The sequence below is a fragment of the Camelus ferus genome, chromosome 5 (assembly GCF_009834535.1).
Source record: "Camelus ferus isolate YT-003-E chromosome 5, BCGSAC_Cfer_1.0, whole genome shotgun sequence".
Lineage (NCBI taxonomy): Eukaryota > Metazoa > Chordata > Mammalia > Artiodactyla > Camelidae > Camelus > Camelus ferus.
The window spans coordinates 46,601,597-46,620,491 of record NC_045700.1 but is presented as its reverse complement, the minus strand read 5'-3'; the positions used below and the strand labels follow the sequence as shown (position 1 = coordinate 46,620,491).

Here is an 18,895-nt window from a genome sequence, read left to right as displayed (position 1 = left end):
AAGGTCATTTCCTATAACCTTGACTTTAATGATATACAGATACAGTTTTCCCCACCAGGCCCCAGGCACTGTAATAGAGCAGGGCAGCTACTCTGGGAATATACACACGTACTTGATGACTTGATGACGGGTTTCTATTAAAAGAGAACTCAACCCCACAGAATTATCAGTGTGTCATGTGGGTTTCTGCAGAGCACTGAGAATCCTATGCAGGGCAGAGGACACTTGATGTTCAGGGCTAGTGAATGTTGAACAGAATCTTGGAATATATTGAAAGTAACATTTATTCATTTGACATATAAGTTTGTTGCCACCTGACTTTTTGACTTGTAAAATACAAGAATTTCCCAAGCTGGCTCCCACAATTCCTGTCCTAAACTGCAGGCAGTTTCCTCCCACCCACACCATGCACCTCTTTACCCGCCCAGCTGCTTAGAGCTTTGGCTGCAAGGATGGTATTTACTGTCTTGCTCTAACAAGGATGTTGGTAATTTTAAATTTCTCTGGCTTTTAGCTTGTGACGTTATTACCCTGTTCTGTTTTCTTTTAGACTTTAGAGTTCTGACAGCCCAAGAGGACTTTATAGATTGTTGTCTCCCCCTCTTAGCTCCTCCTTTGGTAAAATGTAGAAAATTAATATTCGAGGGCAGTCTGTGGGAGTATTGGGAAAGAAAGAACTACAAATCTGCTAGGTAGCTTGGGTTTTGGTTTCTGATGAGTCTTAATGAATGGGATATATATCACAATCAATATTAAGTTCAGTAACTTTTTTATTGCCTAGAAATGAAGAGCCAAATCAGTTCAGCTCTGATGGTTATAAAAACCCAAATATCTTACTAAAATAAATAATAACCAGCAGTGTGGAGATTGGCTAAGGCAAGTGAGGCACTTGCCTTGGCCACAAAATTTGAGGAGGCATTAAAAAAAAAAAAACAAACCTCTGCCTCAGTAATCAAGACAAATGATATTCTAAGGCAGTATTTTTTTGTTTGTTTTTGTTTTGGGTTTTTTTTGGGGGGGGGATTAGGTTTCTTTATGTATTTTTAAATTAATTTTTTACTTTATTTTTTAGTGGAGGTACTGGGGATTGAACCCAGGACCTTGTGCATGCTAAGCACACACTCTACCACTGAGCTATACCCTCCCCCAAGGCAGTATTTTTAAAAGAGAAAATTAATGCAAAAAATTCATGATGAACAAAATATCAAAAATTTAAATACAGACAGGATCAGTAACAGTGCATTGCCAAGCCATACTGGAGCCTTAGACAAAAGGAAAAATCAGTAATACTGACCTTGTCTTTATCTAGAATTTCAATTTTTTCTTTATCACAAATTTTTGCATTGATTTTCATGTATGTAAATATTGCATGAGAATAGTATTTATCTTGATTAATGAGCTTTTTGGTTCCCCCTTAAATTTTGTACCTAAGATGAGTGCCCCATTTAAGACAAGTTTCTCCATTTAACCTTACCCTCTTCTAACCAAAACGGCAGCGGTTAGGGTAATAAGATGGTATAGTCCCTCCTCTAAAGGTGTTAACTCAGGGCAAAGAATACATAGAGTTATGTTTAAATCTAGTTCCCTACACTGGACGACCCACATCCATCACTTTGGGTCTGTTTTGGCTATAGTCTCACTTAGAAGGTATTTCCCAAATCCAAAAAATGGAAACGTCGTCTTTTGGTTAATTCTACCGGAAGGCATCACGTTGTCAAATTCTATTACATTAAGAAAAACCCTGCTAAGAAAAACTCAACTAGCTCAAATCATCAAAAGTTTCTCTTTCCACGGTAGTTTCCTCTGGGCCTCTCTCTGGTGGTCTTGGCAGGGGAGGGCCTGTGGGGCTTCTTCCGGTATTCCACCTTTGTCCATCCCCCTTCGCTGACCTTGCCCTCCTCTTCCCCGGCTCTTGAGTTCGTGTCAGTGCACAGAGGCATCCCTGGGATGGTCCTGGGCTGATGGGGGTCATTTGGGCTTCTCTTCAAGTCAGGTGACTGGTGAGCATTGAGGGCTGACTGAGAAACCCTGGAGAATTTTCCAGAGTATCTTTCTCTTGAAGGTGTGGAAGGCTGACTTTTCCCACTGTATCTTCCTCTGGGAGAAGAATTGAGTGATAGGCTACCACGATCGTATTTGTTCCTGCTTCTACCTGAGTATCGACCCCTCTCTAAAGAGTTGGCAGTATTAAGACTGGAAAAGCCACTATCCCTGGAGTTGAGATGCAGAGAAGAAAAGTTTTTGGTCAGTCCATACTGAGTAGGAGAGGAGCTTCTGGACTGGTTTACAGGTGTAATCTGTTGATACTTAATGGGCACCTGGGTCCGCCTCACAGCAGCAGCGTAGGAGTCCTGGTCATTGAAGTAGGGGAAGAATTGTGACCCGAGGATGGGGTTGCTCTGGGAGCGCTGTAAAGAAGTGTTGGATGCAATCTGCCGCATCCTGAGGGTATCTAACCACTGGCAATCAGCACCTGCAGAAGAAATGGAAATGAGCATCTTTGAAGCCACAGTAAAGCTGCATGCCTAATTCATAAGCCTGTCTCAGGATAATTCAGCCTGTTTGGGAAGCTCTAAGCTTTACCATTCATAGGAATTCTAGGCTCAGTGTAAGGACATTTCCTTTATTATTATAAATAATTCCTAAAAAATACGGGCACTTACACTTACTGAATTTATGCTATATGGAGACACTGTTCCAAAGGGTTTCCTTACGGTATCTCATGTAATCCTCCAAAAATCTTCTCAGGTCAGTACTAATACCATTCTATAAATGAGGAGAACCAAGCTTGAGAGATCAAGTAATTGGACCCATGTCACTCAGTTAATAATCCCAGGTCCTTCTGCATCAAAATTCCATCTTCTTTCCACTTAGCCATGTCATTGCTTCTAGAAATTGATCTTTAAGTGTGTTTAGATGGCAGAGGCATGTTTAGTAAACAAAAAGCTTTTTTTTTTTTCACCAACCAGCACTTTTAAATCCTCAAGAACCCTAACTGCAGATGAAAGAAATTGGGTTCTAATGGCTGAGACAGCTTAGAGATTGGGAGAAAGACAGTTCATCTCTCCAGAGGAGAGATTCCTGAAGTTCAAGAATAAGAAATGTTTTCTGCATTGAAAAAAATAAAGCTTGATGGCGAACAGGAAGAAATTATGGTAAAATAAAATGGTTAATTAACGAGCCATTTAGGAAGCTATATTTCAATGAGTAGGCAAGTTCCTCACACCTAGGATCCTCTCTGTCTCCCCCAGGGCCTGAATCGCCCACATTCTCCAGTTCCCCAGAGTCTTCCTGGAGCTACTCCCACCCTGCTTGTGCAGGTGAAGCTTCGGGGGAGAGACAGAGCATGCTCACCTCCCTCACTGCTCTGCCCAGTTGACCCATGCCTCTCAGGTGAGTGACTCGTCCAGATACAGGTGACCTCCTGGGTTCAGACGTTCCTCACAGGCTTCATTCAGCCATCACTATGCCCTCTTTCCTTCACTTTGACTTCTCTGAAATCTTAGCCCCCAACAGAACCTCGATTCTGTTTAGTGTCCAACCCCTCTATGAGGCCATGGGCCTCGGGGAAGCTGACCACATTCTGGCTCTAAGGCAGACTCTGATGGTCTAAGCCAGGTATAGCGATGTTGTGTTTAGGACTGGACAAGTCGCTCAGCTCTGGCCAAAGTGACCTGAAAGGTAGTCTGCAGGGTGTTTCTAAGCAAGTCTTTCTCACTCCTGCACATGAGTGACCTCCTGTTTCCTGTGGGCGTTATCCTATCTTTACGTGATGATTGTGGACACGAGCGGAGCTAGGCTGAGGGCAAAGGCAACACGTTAAGGATGGCAAAGTGGAAAGAAGGAAAGGCTCACTTCGCATCCTTAACGTGGCTGAGCGGTTTATCCTACTGCACCTGGAGCCCAGCTTACCTTTGGACTTCTTGTTATGGAAGACAATACATTTCATTATAGTTAAAATCTGTGGTTTAAGAACTTGAGAATAAGAAAGAAAATAACCAAATCAACTGTGTTGACCAGCATGCTGTCAAAAACCAAATGCTGGTAGTTTTAGAGTACTGTCCAGGATCTGGGGGCCCTTGGTTGGTGGGCATTTAAAAACACCTAGGCTGCTTGGCAAGCCAGTCCTTAAGGTGAAGACACAGAGCGAGGCTCTCACAACTGGTGACACTAGCGAGCGGGGCACTTGGTTTCCATGCCACCAAAGAACCTTCTCACAGGGCTTCTCAAGTGTATTTTCTTATTGGGGGAGAAAAAGGCACTGATCATAGAACATGTATTTCTGGTCTGATTAGCAGATGTGTTTCTCTTTCCTCCCTTCCTCTTTTACCTTTATTTTCCCCCTCCCTCCTCTCCCCTATCTTTCTTCTTTATTTTGTTTGGGGCGGTGGGGGGGGTGCTAATTAGGTTTATTTATTTATTTATAAATGGAGGTACTGGGGATTGAATCCACGACCTTGAGTATGCTAAGCACACACTTTACCACTGAGCTATACCCTCCCCTTGCCTTCTTACTCTTTGATGGATCTGTGGTGCACAGGACTCAAGAGGCTGCCCCAGCAATAGCGATCGCAGTGATTTCATGGGAATGTTTGTTGGACGTGGAAGGTGATTCTTATCTTTAGCTACAATTTTGGACACTAAATCTATATCATGTGTATAAATATACATGCATATTTTTATTTACCAATATAACATAAAGAACATTAATTTTCATCTTCTATGATAGTTATCCAAAGATTGAACTTTGTTATAACATGCTCTTACTCATAAGCCCATAAATACTCCTTTCCATATAATCTGTTTATGAAGCCAATAGTCTGCAAATAGAAAAAGGAAGTATTGTATCAGTTCACAGACTGACACTTACCCTGGTGTGAGAATCTGACTTCTCGGCTTTGGAAGCCGTCTGGTGCACGGCTGACTTACCTGAGTCAGACCTGCTCCCAGGGTTGCCGTCTGAGCTGGGGAATAACGTCTGAATGGCAAGCTGGACGGCTTTCACTTCATCCTGAGGTTTCGTTCTACTCCACTGAATCAAATGGATGTGTTTCGTGCTTTTTGGAGCTCTCACATCGCTCTGTTTAAAAACAAAACACACACACAACCAGACATCCACATGCTTATAAAATAGGAAGGAAAGGAAGGAAAATCAGGTTATCCTATCCCTTCAGTGTAACTCCTTAGAACACTATCATAATGCGCTAGGTAAGATATTTGCACGGTTTGCCTCAACATGTAACCTGATTAGAAGAAAAATTTTAACCGCTTTATTGCTTAGTGGATTATAGTAGTTAAAAAGGTAGTTTTTATTTATTCCCAGAATTTATTATAGTTGGCAAGTCTCAAATTACCTCTTTGTTTAATAAATAATGAAAAACAACTTGGCTTTTGCTTACAGAAGTTGAAAACAGATATTTTGTTGAATAAACAAAAATCTGGCCACTATTTTGCCCAAGACTGCCTGTGATCACCTGGGTGATGGGGTGAGAGTAGGTAGGCTGGCGGGACTATTACCCCCATGGAGGGCGCGGGGTAACAGATGCCAAAGTGAGGCAGGAGAGCGTTAAGAATAAGGATTAGAACAAGGAGGACACTAGATCGAGACACACCACTTTCCTTGTCCTATGACCCCCCCCATCACTAGGTGACACAAATCAGATTAGATTGAAGAGCCTCTCAGGATTTGATAAGTTTATGACAATAAACAAAACAACAACAACAAACACAACCCTGAAGTGGGACACAAGTAGCATAGCAAATCATCATGGAGTCTGAGGAGGAGGCGGGAAAGGCAGGGGAGAGAGCAAGAGAAGGAAGGACGTGGAGTGGTGTGTCTCCAGCCCAAAGGTAGGCAGAGGTGAACACTGACTATGTGACCGTCCAGTTACTGAAAAGAAGGCTTTTCCTTGGAACTGGGGACTGGTCAGCAGGCTCCAGAACAGTCCAGATTCCAATACCAATTAACTTCTTAGGTTCAGTGCCCTGCAAGCAACACCTTGACAAAGAATGCTGCTTCCCAGGTGCCTCATCCCGGACGAACAGCGCAGCCTGGCTGGTGAGGATAACTCACTGCTATTCATCCTAACTGGCTTCCAGCATCGCGCTGCCCTGGGTAAGGGGACTGGCCAGGGTTTGGATTGCTAATGTTAATGTTAAGGTGCTGAACCCTAGGCAGCTCAGAAGCCCATCCCAATGCAGCAGTGCATGAAGTCCAGTTTGTGGCTGACTTCCTTCACCTTGCTGCTGGGAAAGGAAGAGCTAGGGCAGCTGAAGAAGAGCGGAAACTGTATTCACAGTCAGGGGACCTTGGTGTGATTCCACCGACTCTGTCTTGACAGCCTAAACTCTGGGACTCCCTTCCATCTCTCCGTTTTGCCTAGCTACCAAGTGAAAACGGTGCTCCCTTATCTTTGAGTATTTGCACAAAGTTAATGAGCTAACACAGGTTTAAGGTGGTCTTGTGCTTAGGTCATGGTAGATCCTGACTAAATGTTTTTTGAATGAATAAGTGAATGAACAAATGAAGTGCATGTCTTATTGACGGTGGGTGCACATTAATATCTCCAAGTGTGCCGAGACTGTGCGACACCTGTGTCCTTCCAGCCCCATCCTTCAGGGTTTCACTATTTTGTGAAGCAGATGCCCACCCATGAGATTTCTTGCTGATTTTTAAAACAGTAGATCTTTCTAAGCAGTAGACTGCTTCAAACACCCATTGGCTTCCCACGGTGCTTACAGTAAATCCAAACTCCTTGCGGGGCCCCAGCCCCATCCCTGGCTCTGTGATGGGCCCTGCCCACCCTGCCAACTTTGTCCCGCCCGCTGTGCCTCAGGAACTTGCACTGGCCTTTCTTCTGCTGTTTCTTGCCGCCTCCCCCTCAGAGAAGGGGCCTTCCCTGACCACCCAATCTAATGCCCCACGTCTCACTATTTTCTGGTTATCACTCTCTGACGTTACCTATTTATTTGTTACCTATTTATTATCTATACCCCCCCTCCACTGGAGTATAAGCCTCCTTGAGAAGGTATAGATTTAGTCTATCCTAATCACAGAATAGCACCCTTGGGCAGGTATTTGTTAAATGTCTGAATTTTAACTTTAATAGCACATTTTTCTAAAGTATAACTTTTTCCTTTGTCCATATACAAAATACATGGAATTTGGCTTTGATAGATCATCCTCTCCTTACCCCCAGGTGGTAGCAGAAGTTGTACTCTGTCCTTGTGAAGAATCACTGATCTGGGGGTGGGGGTGTAGCTCGGTAGTAGAGCGCGTGCTTAGCATGCACGAGGTCCTGGGTTCAATCCCCAGTACCTCCATTTAAAAAAACATAAATAAACCCAATTACCCCTGCCCCCCAAAAAAGAATCACTGATCTACCCTCACCCTTAAACTCTAAGCATCAAGACGGCAACACTCTGTTTGGCTGGTCACTGTTCGGTGTCCCGGGTACCTCACACATGCGTACGTACAGTGGTGTGTAGAGGGGGCTCAATCGCTAGGTGATGAATGAATGAATTACTCCCTCAGTCTCCAGGTAGGTGTATCCTGTTCTCATTCCTTCCCAACACTCTGTTAGAGTAATTACATTGATCTTCCCATATTCATGTTGATTAAATAGTTTCTTTTCCAATAACTTTTAAGTACTCTGAGGGGAGCAAATAAATCTCTACTGGGAAACTGATGCTGAGGCCACCAGCCACCCCCCACAAACTTACCTCGTATGTGACAGTGCATTCTACAGTCTGATTTTCCATTATTCCTACCATCCACTTCTCCATTACAAACGGGGGCTGAAAGACAAAAGTGGGATGGTGTAATGCCGTGGCACAGCCCACCCTGCTACGGTGTCAGTTTCTGAGGCCGGCTTTGCTGTACACAGTTGGCAAAGAGGGTCTGAGGCTGGGTTACCATGAAAGCCATAATGTCAGATTACGAGGACAGTCATGTTGGTTCACACGTAATTACTCACAAAAGGGTAATGTCTGATGTTTTGGGTTTTGGTTTTCATAAGACATCTTTTCATATGTTTGTGGACAACCAAGACTACCTGTTTACCATCTTCTCTTTTCTGATACATCACTCAAGTAACTCATGCTAATGTTTTGAAGCCTCAGCAGAAAGCCTTAAAAATATAAGAAGACCCAAAGTGCCTTTTTTTTTTTTTTTTTTTGGTACAAGCAGTGGCTGGTTCAGCGGCTTCAATAACCGCTCTGCTTTCCGGCTACGTCAGGCTCTCCGGCACAGCTGTGGGTGCCAGTGAAACTGCGGAGATGTTTCCCCACTGTATTAAAATATAGGAGTAATGAAGAAGCCTGTGCTTTGGATCCTATTTTAAGTTTGATGAAAATGGTCTTTATTAGAAGTGAATAGCCACTCTCTTCCCTCCCCCCGCAACCCTTCATTTCAGGTTTAAGGCTGCAAATGACTGGACTGGCCAGGAGACGAGACAGGCAGAAAGCAAATGCAGAAGAGATTTAACTGGGCTCTTCATGTTTTTTAAACAAGAGAAAAACAAAGACAAGTTTATTAACATATATAACTCATGTATACATGGGAGATACCCAGGGGGTATGAGGGGAAAATGAGGGGAAGGGGAAAGATACCCAGGGGAAAATGAGGAAGTCAAAGAATTCAGGATTAAATGCCATTTTAATAGAGAAAGGGGAAGTAGGGGATGTAGGCCTCTCAGGGGAGAGTAAATGATCTTTAGGAAGAATAAATGGGCCCTTAGAACAGACAGGAGGTAGGATAGTTTGTGACAAAGTTGGTCTGGGTGTAGAGCAACTTCTAGTCTTTCCTGTGGCAAGAACTGATCTTCCCTGTTTTTTTTTTTTTCCTTCTTTAACGAATTTTTATTGTTTCTGTTGATGTTAAAAAGTTCTACAGATTTTGAATGGTCTGCTTCAATCTTAATTTTCTTACAAGTTCTGTTAACATTGGTGCGTGATTTTGCAGAAGATACGGTGCCTCTGGAATGCACATATGGCCTTAGAACAAAAACACATGTATTCAGCTTTATAACTCCACCCTGTTATTTTTTACTGCGAGTGACTTCCTTCTGTTAGCAGGCAAAGATTTGGATCTTGCTTCTCAGTGACACTGAAGCCACAAGTAACTGGCAGCAACAAGAGATGGCACAGGTGGGGAGGAAAGAGAAAGTGTGTCTAGTCTCCAAGACATCAAAACTCAGCACATCCCAACAGAGTAAGGGAAAGAAGAAAGTAGATCACAACTGTTACGGGTAAGTAACACCGTTGATGACACCACTGACATAACTTCCAGCTACTCGGGGCAATCCAACAATGAGTGTCAATATACTTAATGAATAGGCTTGTCAATTAGAAGGACTTGGGCGGTGAGCAGCCTTATGCCTGGGAAGGGAACGCATTTGCAAGTTTAATGCTGTGGCTTTGAAGACTTTCACTTCCCCACTTGTGTTTGTACCATGGCTCTTCTTTGCTGCCAGCCCCAGTTTCTTCACTGAAACCAAATACACAGTCAATAGTGCGCTAGAGTTGATGGCTGTGTGAGGTTTAGGGTGACTGTCCTATTGACATCATGGTTATTTACCTGAGTGCTGACCTTCTACAATTGAAGTATATATATATTTTTTAGTGGCTAAATTGTTATTTATTCTTATTTTTTAAAATTGACATGCAATTGGTGTACAATGTTAGATTCATGTGTACACCAAAGCAATTCAGTTATATATATAAACATACATATAAATAGATTTTTCAGATTCTTTTCCATTATATGTTATTACAAGAAATTGAGCTTAATGGAAAAAAATATGAAAACGAATATATGTATGTATATGTAAGACTGAGACACTGTGCTGTAAAAAAAAATTTAGTATAGTTCCCTGTGCTATATAGTAGGTCCTTGATGTCTATTTTATATATTGTAATGTGTATCTGTTAATCCCAAATTCCTAATTTATCCCTCCCCTTCCCTTTTCCCTTTGGTAACCATAGTTTGTTTTCTATGTCCATGAGTCTATTTTTGGTTTGTAAATAAGATTTATATCATTTATTCAGATTCCATATATGAGTGATATCGTACGATGTTTGTCTTTCTCTGTCTGACTTACTTCACTTAATGTGATAATCTTTAGGTCCACCTACATTGCTGCAGATGGCATTGTTTCATTCTTTTTAACGGTTGAGTAATACTCCTGTGTGTGTGTGTGTGTGTGTGTGTGTGTGTGTATGTATGTATGTATGTATACCACATCTTCTTTATCCGGTTATCTGCCAATGGACATTTGGGTTGTTTCCATGTCTTGGCTATTGTAAATAGTGCTGCTATAAACATTGGGGTGCATGTGTCTTTTTGAATTATATTTTTCTCTGGCTATATGCCCAGGATCATACAGCAAATCTATTTTTAGTTTTTTAAGGAACCTCCATACTTTTTTCCATAGTGGCTGCACCAATTTACATTTGCACCAACAGTGTAGAACGGTTGCCTTTTCTCCGCATCCTCTCTAGCATTTATCGTTTGTTGACTTTTTAATGATGGCCATTCTGACTGGTGTGAGGTGAGGTATCATTGTAGTTTTGATTTGCATTTCTCTAATAATTAGTGATGTTGAGCATCTTTTCATGTGCCTGTTGGCCGTCTGTATGTCTTCTTTGGAGAGATGTCTATTTAGGTCTTCTGCCCATTTTTTGATTGGGTTGCTTGTTTTTTGTTCTTGTTTTTTTTTATTAAGCTGTATGAGCAGTTTGTGTATTTTGGAAATTAGCCCCTTGTCAGTCACATCATTTGCAAATATTTTCTCCCATTCTGTAGGTTGTCTTTTCATTTTGTTTATGGTTTCCTTTTCTGTGCAAAAGCTTTTAAGTTTAATTAGATCCCATTTGTTTATTTTTGTTTTTGTTTCCATTACTCTAGGAGATGGATCCAAAGAAATGTTGCTGTGATTTATGTCAGAATGTTCTGCCTATGTTTTCCTCTAGGAGTTTTATAGTATCTGGTCTTACATTTAGGTCTTTAATCCATTTTGAGTTTATTTTTGTATATGGTATTAGAGAATGCTATAATTTTGTCTTTTACAGGTAGCTGTCCAGTTTTCCCAGCACCATTTGTTGAAGAGACTGTCTTTTCTTCATTGTGTATTCTTGCCTCCTTTGTTGTAGATTAATTGACCATAAGTGCATGGATTTATTTCTGGACTTTCTATCCTGTTCCATTGATCTATGTGTCTGTTTTTGTGCCAGTACCATACTGTTTTGATTACTGTAGCTTGTAGTACAGTCTGAAGTCAGGGAGCATGATTCCATTCTTTTGCAAGATTGTTTTAGCTATTCAGGGTCTTTTGTGCTTCCATACAAATGTTAACATTTTTTGTTCCAGCTCTGTGAAAAATGTCATTGGTAATTTAATAGGGATTGCATCGAATCTGTACATTGCCTTGGGTAGTATGGCCATTTTAACAATATTGATTCTTCCAGTCCAAGAAGTTTCCATTTGTTTATGTTGTCTTCAATTTCCTTCATCAGTATCTTACAGTTTTTGGAGTACAGGTCTTTTGCCTCCTTGGGTAGATTTATTCCTAGGTATTTTATTCTTTTTGATTTGATGGTAAATGGGATTGTTACCTTAACTTCTTTTTCTGATATTTCATTGTTAGTTTATAGAAATGAAACTGATTTCTGTATATTAATTTTGTATCTTGCAACTTTACCAAATTCATTGGTGATCTCTAGTGGTTTTCTGGTAGACTCTTTAGCATTTTCTATGTATAATATGTCATCTGCAAACAGTGACAGTTTTACTTCTTTTCCAGTTTGGTTTCCTTTTATAACTTTTTCTTCTCTGCTTGCTGTGGCTAGGACTTCCAAAACTATGTTGAATAAAAGTGAGAGTGGGCAACGTTGTCTGATTCCTGATCTTAGAGGAAATGCTTTCAGCTTTTCACCATGGAATATGATGATTGCTGTGGGTTTGTCATATATGGCCTTTGTTTTGTTGAGGTATGTTCCCTCTATGCCCACTTTCTGGAGAGTTTTTATCATAAACAGATGTTGAATTTGAAGTCTTTAAATGCATTTTTTCAGCATAATTGGACAGAACTGACTTTTCTGTTTTGAAGAGAAGCTAAGCTTTCTCTAAGTCTGTCTTCAGTGTTTTAATGGGCATGCTCAACCCCTGACCCCAAAGTAGTAAGATGCTGTCTGGCCACTCCAGGAATTCACAGGTGTGAACTCAAGGAAGCCACAAGGACTTTAATGCGCACCTCACAAATAATCTCATCTCAGTCCTTCAAGAAACTGAACACAACCAAGAAAGACTTTCTCCTGACAAGTTTTTACAAGTTTAAAATGACCCAGAATTTGAGGTAAATATTTTCATTATTAGCATTTTCTTTCCTTTAATCAATGACAGAATACACATAAAGAAATGTAGAAGAAAGTTTAAAAAAAATTAGACAACACTTCTTTGTGGTACTTTTTAGTTCACACAGCATAAGTGGAATTTTAACAAAAAAAACTATTATCTCAATCTGCTAAATAAAATGTGTCTTTCAACAGCCAGCTTGAGGCTGAGCTCATGTGAGCATCACAAACACAAAAGTACACTGCTGGGGTATTTTAATGTCTTTGTTTGAGATCTGTGAATTCAAAAAAGCTTTTAAGCTGTAAATAGAACCCTACCTTTGTCATCTTTAAAATCTCTGCATCAGGTAGGTTAGTGTTGAATGTCACATCTTTGATGTAGGTTATTGCAATTTCATCCCCATCCATCTCCATATACATTTTCCACTTACAATCCTGGAATTAAAAGCAAAATTATAGGATTTGAGAAAGGAAAATAATTTTTTTTTAGTCTCAATGTTTTGTAACACATGAAGTATTCTAAATGAAGTATTATTGGAGTGTGTTTTTTAAGGACATGAAATTAGATCTCTTTATATCTCTAAATAACCCCCAGGTGGGGCAGTCTTGCAATACCATTTATCAGTCTAAGTGTTCTATTATAGGAGTTGCAAACTCAACATCCTAAAGGAGCCAGGCAGATAAAAATGAGTGAAGCCAGGCAGTTTCATTATAGAGCCTTAAATTGTAACCTTTCAAAATAGACCCGTTAAATTTACATACTGGACATTGTAGGAATATTTTTCCACTGACACAAAGAAATGCAGTCTTCACACTTTTTTTTTTTTTTAAATGTAAGACCCTCTGGATCTACCTTTCACTTTTCCAGTATCGACAATGACATAGGTTCAAGAAATAGCTCCCTTTCTTCTTAACAGGAAATGTGAGGCTGCATAGCTGTTGATAGTTGGCCCAAGCACTGGTGGGTTATGGGAAGGGTTAGGGATTCTGGAGGTCTAAGGAGCAACTGCCCTAAAGGCACAGCCATCACTCAGCTTCTGTTAATTTTTCCCATGTGGGAATATAAGCCTAGGCTTGCTGGGTCATGAAAAGTTGGATATCTGATTTGTAAGAGAAACCTTGATTTTTTTTTTTTAATGACGGTATATTTATTAAATTTTCAGTAAGCCACAATGTAATGAAAAAGTGCTCTACACCATTAGTCACCAGGGGAATATAAAGTAAAACCACAATGAGATATCACTGTATACCCACCAGATGGCTAAGACTGATAACATCAAATGTTGGCTGTGATTTGGAGCTACTGGATTGTTGGTGGGAGTGTAAATGGCAAAATCACTTTGGGAAAAGTTTTGGTAATTTATTGTGAAACTGAACTTATACCTATTCTATCCCAGAAAGTCTACTCCTAAGTAGTTACTCAAGACAAAAAAGACTTTTATTGTTGTGAGCAGCTTTATCGTAGTAGCTAAAAAATTGGAAACAAAGTGTTTGTCAACGGGAGAATGGATGAACTGTGGTAATTGCATGGAATGGAATATTACCCAGCAATACAAAGGAACAAATGATTGATGCATGCAACAACAGGGATAAATCACAAAAGCATTCTAGTGAATGAAATCTTTATATATATATTCCTTTTCATTATAGGTTATTACAAGTTATTGAATATACTTCTCTGTGCTGTATCATAGGACCTTGTTTATTTTATATAGTAGTTTGTATCTGCTAATCCCAAACTCCTAATTTATCCCTTCCCCTCCTTCTCCTTTGGTAACTGTTAAGTTTGTTTTCTATGTCTGTGAATCTGTTTCTGTTTTGTAAATAAGTTCATTTGTGTTGTTTTTTCAGGTTCCACATATAAGTGATATCATATGATATTTGTCTTTTCTCTGTCTGGCTTAACTTCACTTAGTATGATAATCTCTAGGTCCACGCATGTTGCTGCAAATGACTTTATTTCATTCTTTTTTTTATGGCTGAGTAGTATTCAATTGTATATCTAGTAAGTGAAATCTTATACAAAAAAAAAACATACTTAGGATTCCATTAACATGACTTTCTAGAACAGACAAAACTAATCTACTGTGGAAAAGTGGTTGCGGCTTCAGACAGGGATTGACTGGGAAGGGGCATGAGGGGGTTTGCTGGGGGCACTGACACTCTATTAATCGGGGTTTGGGTTATATAGGTATATGCATTTGTTAAAACTCAGCAAATGTATGTGTGTATACATTTAAGATGTGTGCATTTCGTATTGAACGCTAGCATATGGAAGTATTTAGGAGAGAGTGTACTGATATCTGCCAGTTACTTTGAAATGCATCAAAAAATAAGGGTTGATGAACAACTAAAAGGATATATATACATATGGAAAGATGTGTAATAAAGCAAGTTGAATAAAATGTTAATGCTTGAATCTAGGCGGTGGGTAAACGAGAGTTCCTATAAAATTTTTTTCAACTTTGCTGTATGAAAAATTTAATGATAAAAATGTTGGAGGATATACACTGTGTAGGCAATTAGAAGGAAAAAGAAAATCCATGATTGTGCACCACATTTGACCCCTGGATCATAAATTCATCTTCTCTCTTACGTTATTTGAAGAATGAAGGATTCTGGGAGATTGAGGATAATGCTCTGAGCACCTAATGTGCTGAAATTAGAACGTGCTCTCATACAAGTAGACCTGGAAGTTTTCCCGAGCAGGCTCAGACAAAATTGTTACGGAAGAGTGCTAACAAAGAGGCTGTTGAAAACCTGTTGGCTTCAACAGGAAGCTGGAGGAGCCGGATGTTTTAGGAGAGCTTCTAGACACACTGCAGAACCAAGAAGGGCCCAGGCCTGAGGGGAGGGACTGTCTTGGCCCAACCACATTCACAAGATGGAAAGCCCATTAGTGATGGAAAAGGTCTATTCAATAACATGAAAACCTAGCTCTTGGCTAACATAAGTCAAACCAGTTGCTCAGAATTGACAAACCTCTCAGTATTTCTTTGTTTTGCAGCCACCGCTACCCTAGCAACGGGAGCCCCGAAATCACTGGTCAAGATAAAGACTCTTTGGAGTCATGATTGCTCTTCTTGGAAATAGCAAAAGCCTCCCCAAGGCAGTGGCTGGAATAAAAAGCATTAGAAAAGACGAGTTTACTTAGTTCTATTTCTTTTGCCTGTCAAATTTGGGAATTTAGTCAAAAGCACAGTTAAAAGACCCTGAACTACGGTACTAATGTCTGAACACCTCTGCTTTGCCTCCATGACCTCAGTCCCAAATCAGACCTGGCGGTGCCCAGGCTCCGGGGAGCTCCGCGTGGACAAGGGGCTGCTGGGAGGGAACCCACGCCATGGAGGGGCTTCCGGTGCTCGAGGCATGTTGTCAGGTACCTACACTGTGCTACTTTATTTGATATCCATAATGACCCTGCAAGTTCGCTTTCTTTTCCCATCAGGTGAGTGAGAAAAATGAGGCTGAGACAGATGAAGCAATTTTTCTAGGGTTTCCTGGCCAATAAGTGGTGGAGGTGGAGGGGGGATCAGGTTAGCACAAGGCTGCCTGGCTGCAAAGTGGGAGGAGATACCCATAGGGAACAGCAGTTGGGAAGGTGGCGGGATGGACTCGCTGGATGCTTTAGTGAGGCCAGGACAATGGGCAGGAAGGAGGAAAACCAGAGAAGATTTCACTAATAAAATCAAAAAAGCAGGTGGCCACAGGTCCTCCCCTACAGCAACTACTTCTTTGTTCCCCAAAGTGCAATGCAGAGAAACAAAGATCTACATTTAGGTTTACAGACCTTTTTTTTTTAAATTCTTTTCTCTTATCTGAAAGAAAGCCTTTTACCTGAACCATAAAAGATAGCTACAGAAGCAATAAAACTATAATCAGAGAAGTTATAAGACAAGAGGGGCATTATCCATTCATTAAAAAGCAGATACTGACTGTTACAAACTGGGCGAGATAGTGAATAGGCAGCGTTCACCCAAATTACTGACTTAATGTGTCAAGGCCTTGACGTAACGCCTAGGTATTTTCAGGGTATCTGTGATTTTATTGTTGTCTAGTTAAGAAAAACAATCTACAAATAAAGTAAGGGAATTCTTTAAATTCTGCTCCAATTTCAGATTCCCTTAAGGTATCCCTTACATTTTTTTGTTCCTTAGTGAGCCAAAGATATCCATGAGCATTCGCCACAACTGCCTGGATTTAAACAAGTAATTGAATTCCACAGGACCCAAGTGTAGGTGGGATGCTGTGTAATGAGTTCTTAACCAATCGATCTTTGGAAAGGTTTTCATACAAATAAGATGAATTAAATCATCAATATCACTAAAAACAATTCCACATATTTCTGAGCCTAATATGGAATTTTACAAGCACAATTGCTAGCTTTTCAGTTCTCGGTCTTGATAGGGACCAGAGAGTGGGAATATGGGCTCTGATTTAAAACCATTCACTTTTACAGGATGAACTATTGATTTTTGGCTTGATGTCAATGACAGAAACATGGGTATTGATTTTTGAATCGGAAACATTCAAGAGTCACTTTGGACGTCAGTGAACAACTCTCAGTCTGACAGGCAGAAAGCAGGAGCAGACAACTGTATATTCTGAGAGAGCCCGTGAGGGCCTCAAAGGACTCCTTTTCAAAAACCGTCTCACCCCTGGCAGCCTGCAATGGTGCTGTTAGTCACTCCTTTAGTTTAAGGTGTTGATGGTTCCTATTAAAATGGAAATGATGTAAAAAAGGGTTATACATTAAGCCGTTACTGGGGGAGCAATGTGGTGGGGAGGGTGAGGTGAAAGATCACAAGTTTAAAGGCCAACTACCTGAGCTTGAATCCCAGGTTTGCCACTTGCCCCCAACCCCGGCCACCCTTAGCCAAGTTAGATAATCTGAGTCTCAGTGTTCTTTATTCACGAGTGGGTTGCTCACTGTGTTAGGACTAAATGAGATCATGTAAGTAAAGTACCCAGCACTGTGCGAGAGCCAAATTAGGAGCCCCAAAGTGATTATTAGTGTTACCAACACTGGTCACCAACAGAGCTCCAATGTGTTGTCAGATTAGCCAGCCCGTCATCTTGCAGCCATCTAAGGGAAAGGGCCAGAAGGTAAGTGAGCGCTGACAGGCAAGAAGGTTCAAAGAGTGTCTAGAATAGGGACCTGGCCAGAGCAGGCAGGCTGAGTCAGAGCATCTCACTTGGGATGGAGTTTGGGGATCCAGGGGGCACTGAATAACTCTGGTGCCAGGGTTGATCAGGTCTGATCAGTGTTGAAGATGGTACAGCCAAATGGCAAAATAATGATGGCTGCTCTTATGAAATAAATAGAAGGAATAAACTTGCATCGTCTTACCTAGATGGATTGTAGAGTACCAGCTCTGTCCTTTCCTGCTTCAACAGATTCTGATGTGGCACTACCAGTGAGAATCAGCAGATGTCTGGAGGGACAGTGGCTCTGAAATGTGACTGACAGCCAGAGAGCCCTATCTTGGATGAGGAAACTGAAGCACAGAGGGATGAGGTAATTTGACCAAGATCACACAGATGGTAAGTGGTGGAGTTCAGAAGTGAACCAGGGGGCCTATCGTGCTATGGAGAAAGAGCAGGTTTCCCCTTTCTTTCCTGAATCCCGAACTTCCCTTGTTAAGGGTTAACGAAAGCAAGAATTACGGTACAGAGGAGTTCTACCTTCCAAAGTCAACAGGTAGTCCAAACTATCTTGTATAGGTAGGGCTCCATGGCAGAGATGGAAATACTGAGCCTCTGGTGAGCCCAAATAGCCAATTTCCCCCTCTTTTGCTGGGAAAGATCATTGTTAAAAGTGCATATAGTGCCATTCCACTGTCTGCATGCTCCTTTCCTTGACTGATCTGACCAGGATCTGGAATCACAGACACTCTCCTCCAGCCCTAGCTTAGGCTTGGTGTGAGGCAAGACTCACTTTCCAAACCAGAAACCACCTTCTCCCATCTGTTTGCACCAGCAAAATCATGGGGCAGGTCATGACTACCATGGATTTTTATTTCCTCTCTAGATTCCCACCCAAGAGGACATTCCTACTGTTCAAGTTTGTACCTTGATGCACATCCCTCGGGAGTGCTAATTACTAATCCATGGGGGAAAGGTACTGACATGGAGCAAAGCTGGGCCCTGGGAGGTTCTCTGCTTGGGTTGAATAGCATAAACCAGTTATCTGCCCCTTAATGCACATCTACAAGAGATATAAGGGATTCTGCTGGGGAGAGGGGAATTTTTGCATTTGAAACTGATGGAAAAAAAAAAAGACAATTGTATTAAGGGCCCAGGATATGTACCACTTTTCTTGGCAGCTGCTGAAATACCTGGATAATTTTAGGAGCAAGTGTGTGGTTAATGGGGGATGAGAAAGCATTCTGTCTCAACTGCTCCAGCATTGCTTATTATGCGAAAAAATTTTCTGAATAAAGTTTACTGGCCAAGTAAAACAGAAACTCTTACTCTGTGAAGATAAAATCCCAAACAACACTCAGTTAATGCTAAATTAAGTATCTCTTTGTGAGAAATCACT

At 41.1% G+C, this 18,895-nt stretch overlaps 1 protein-coding gene across 4 annotated transcripts in view; it reads right to left on the bottom strand.

Annotated features, from left to right (window-relative positions):
• Positions 1-1,099: 1,099 nt before the first annotated feature.
• The window catches only part of MAP3K20 (mitogen-activated protein kinase kinase kinase 20), a 155,767-nt gene continuing 137,971 nt past the window's right edge, over positions 1,100-18,895 (bottom strand). For all 4 annotated transcript variants that reach the window (XM_032479703.1, XM_032479704.1, XM_032479705.1 and 1 more), the window contains exons 17-20: positions 12,670-12,786; positions 7,723-7,797; positions 4,930-5,080; positions 1,100-2,473 (exon numbers count right to left, since the gene is read on the bottom strand). In XM_032479703.1, the coding sequence (XP_032335594.1) occupies positions 1,773-2,473; positions 4,930-5,080; positions 7,723-7,797; positions 12,670-12,786 (1,044 nt within the window). In that variant the 3' untranslated portion in view covers positions 1,100-1,772. The remainder of the gene's footprint in view (positions 2,474-4,929; positions 5,081-7,722; positions 7,798-12,669; positions 12,787-18,895) is intronic.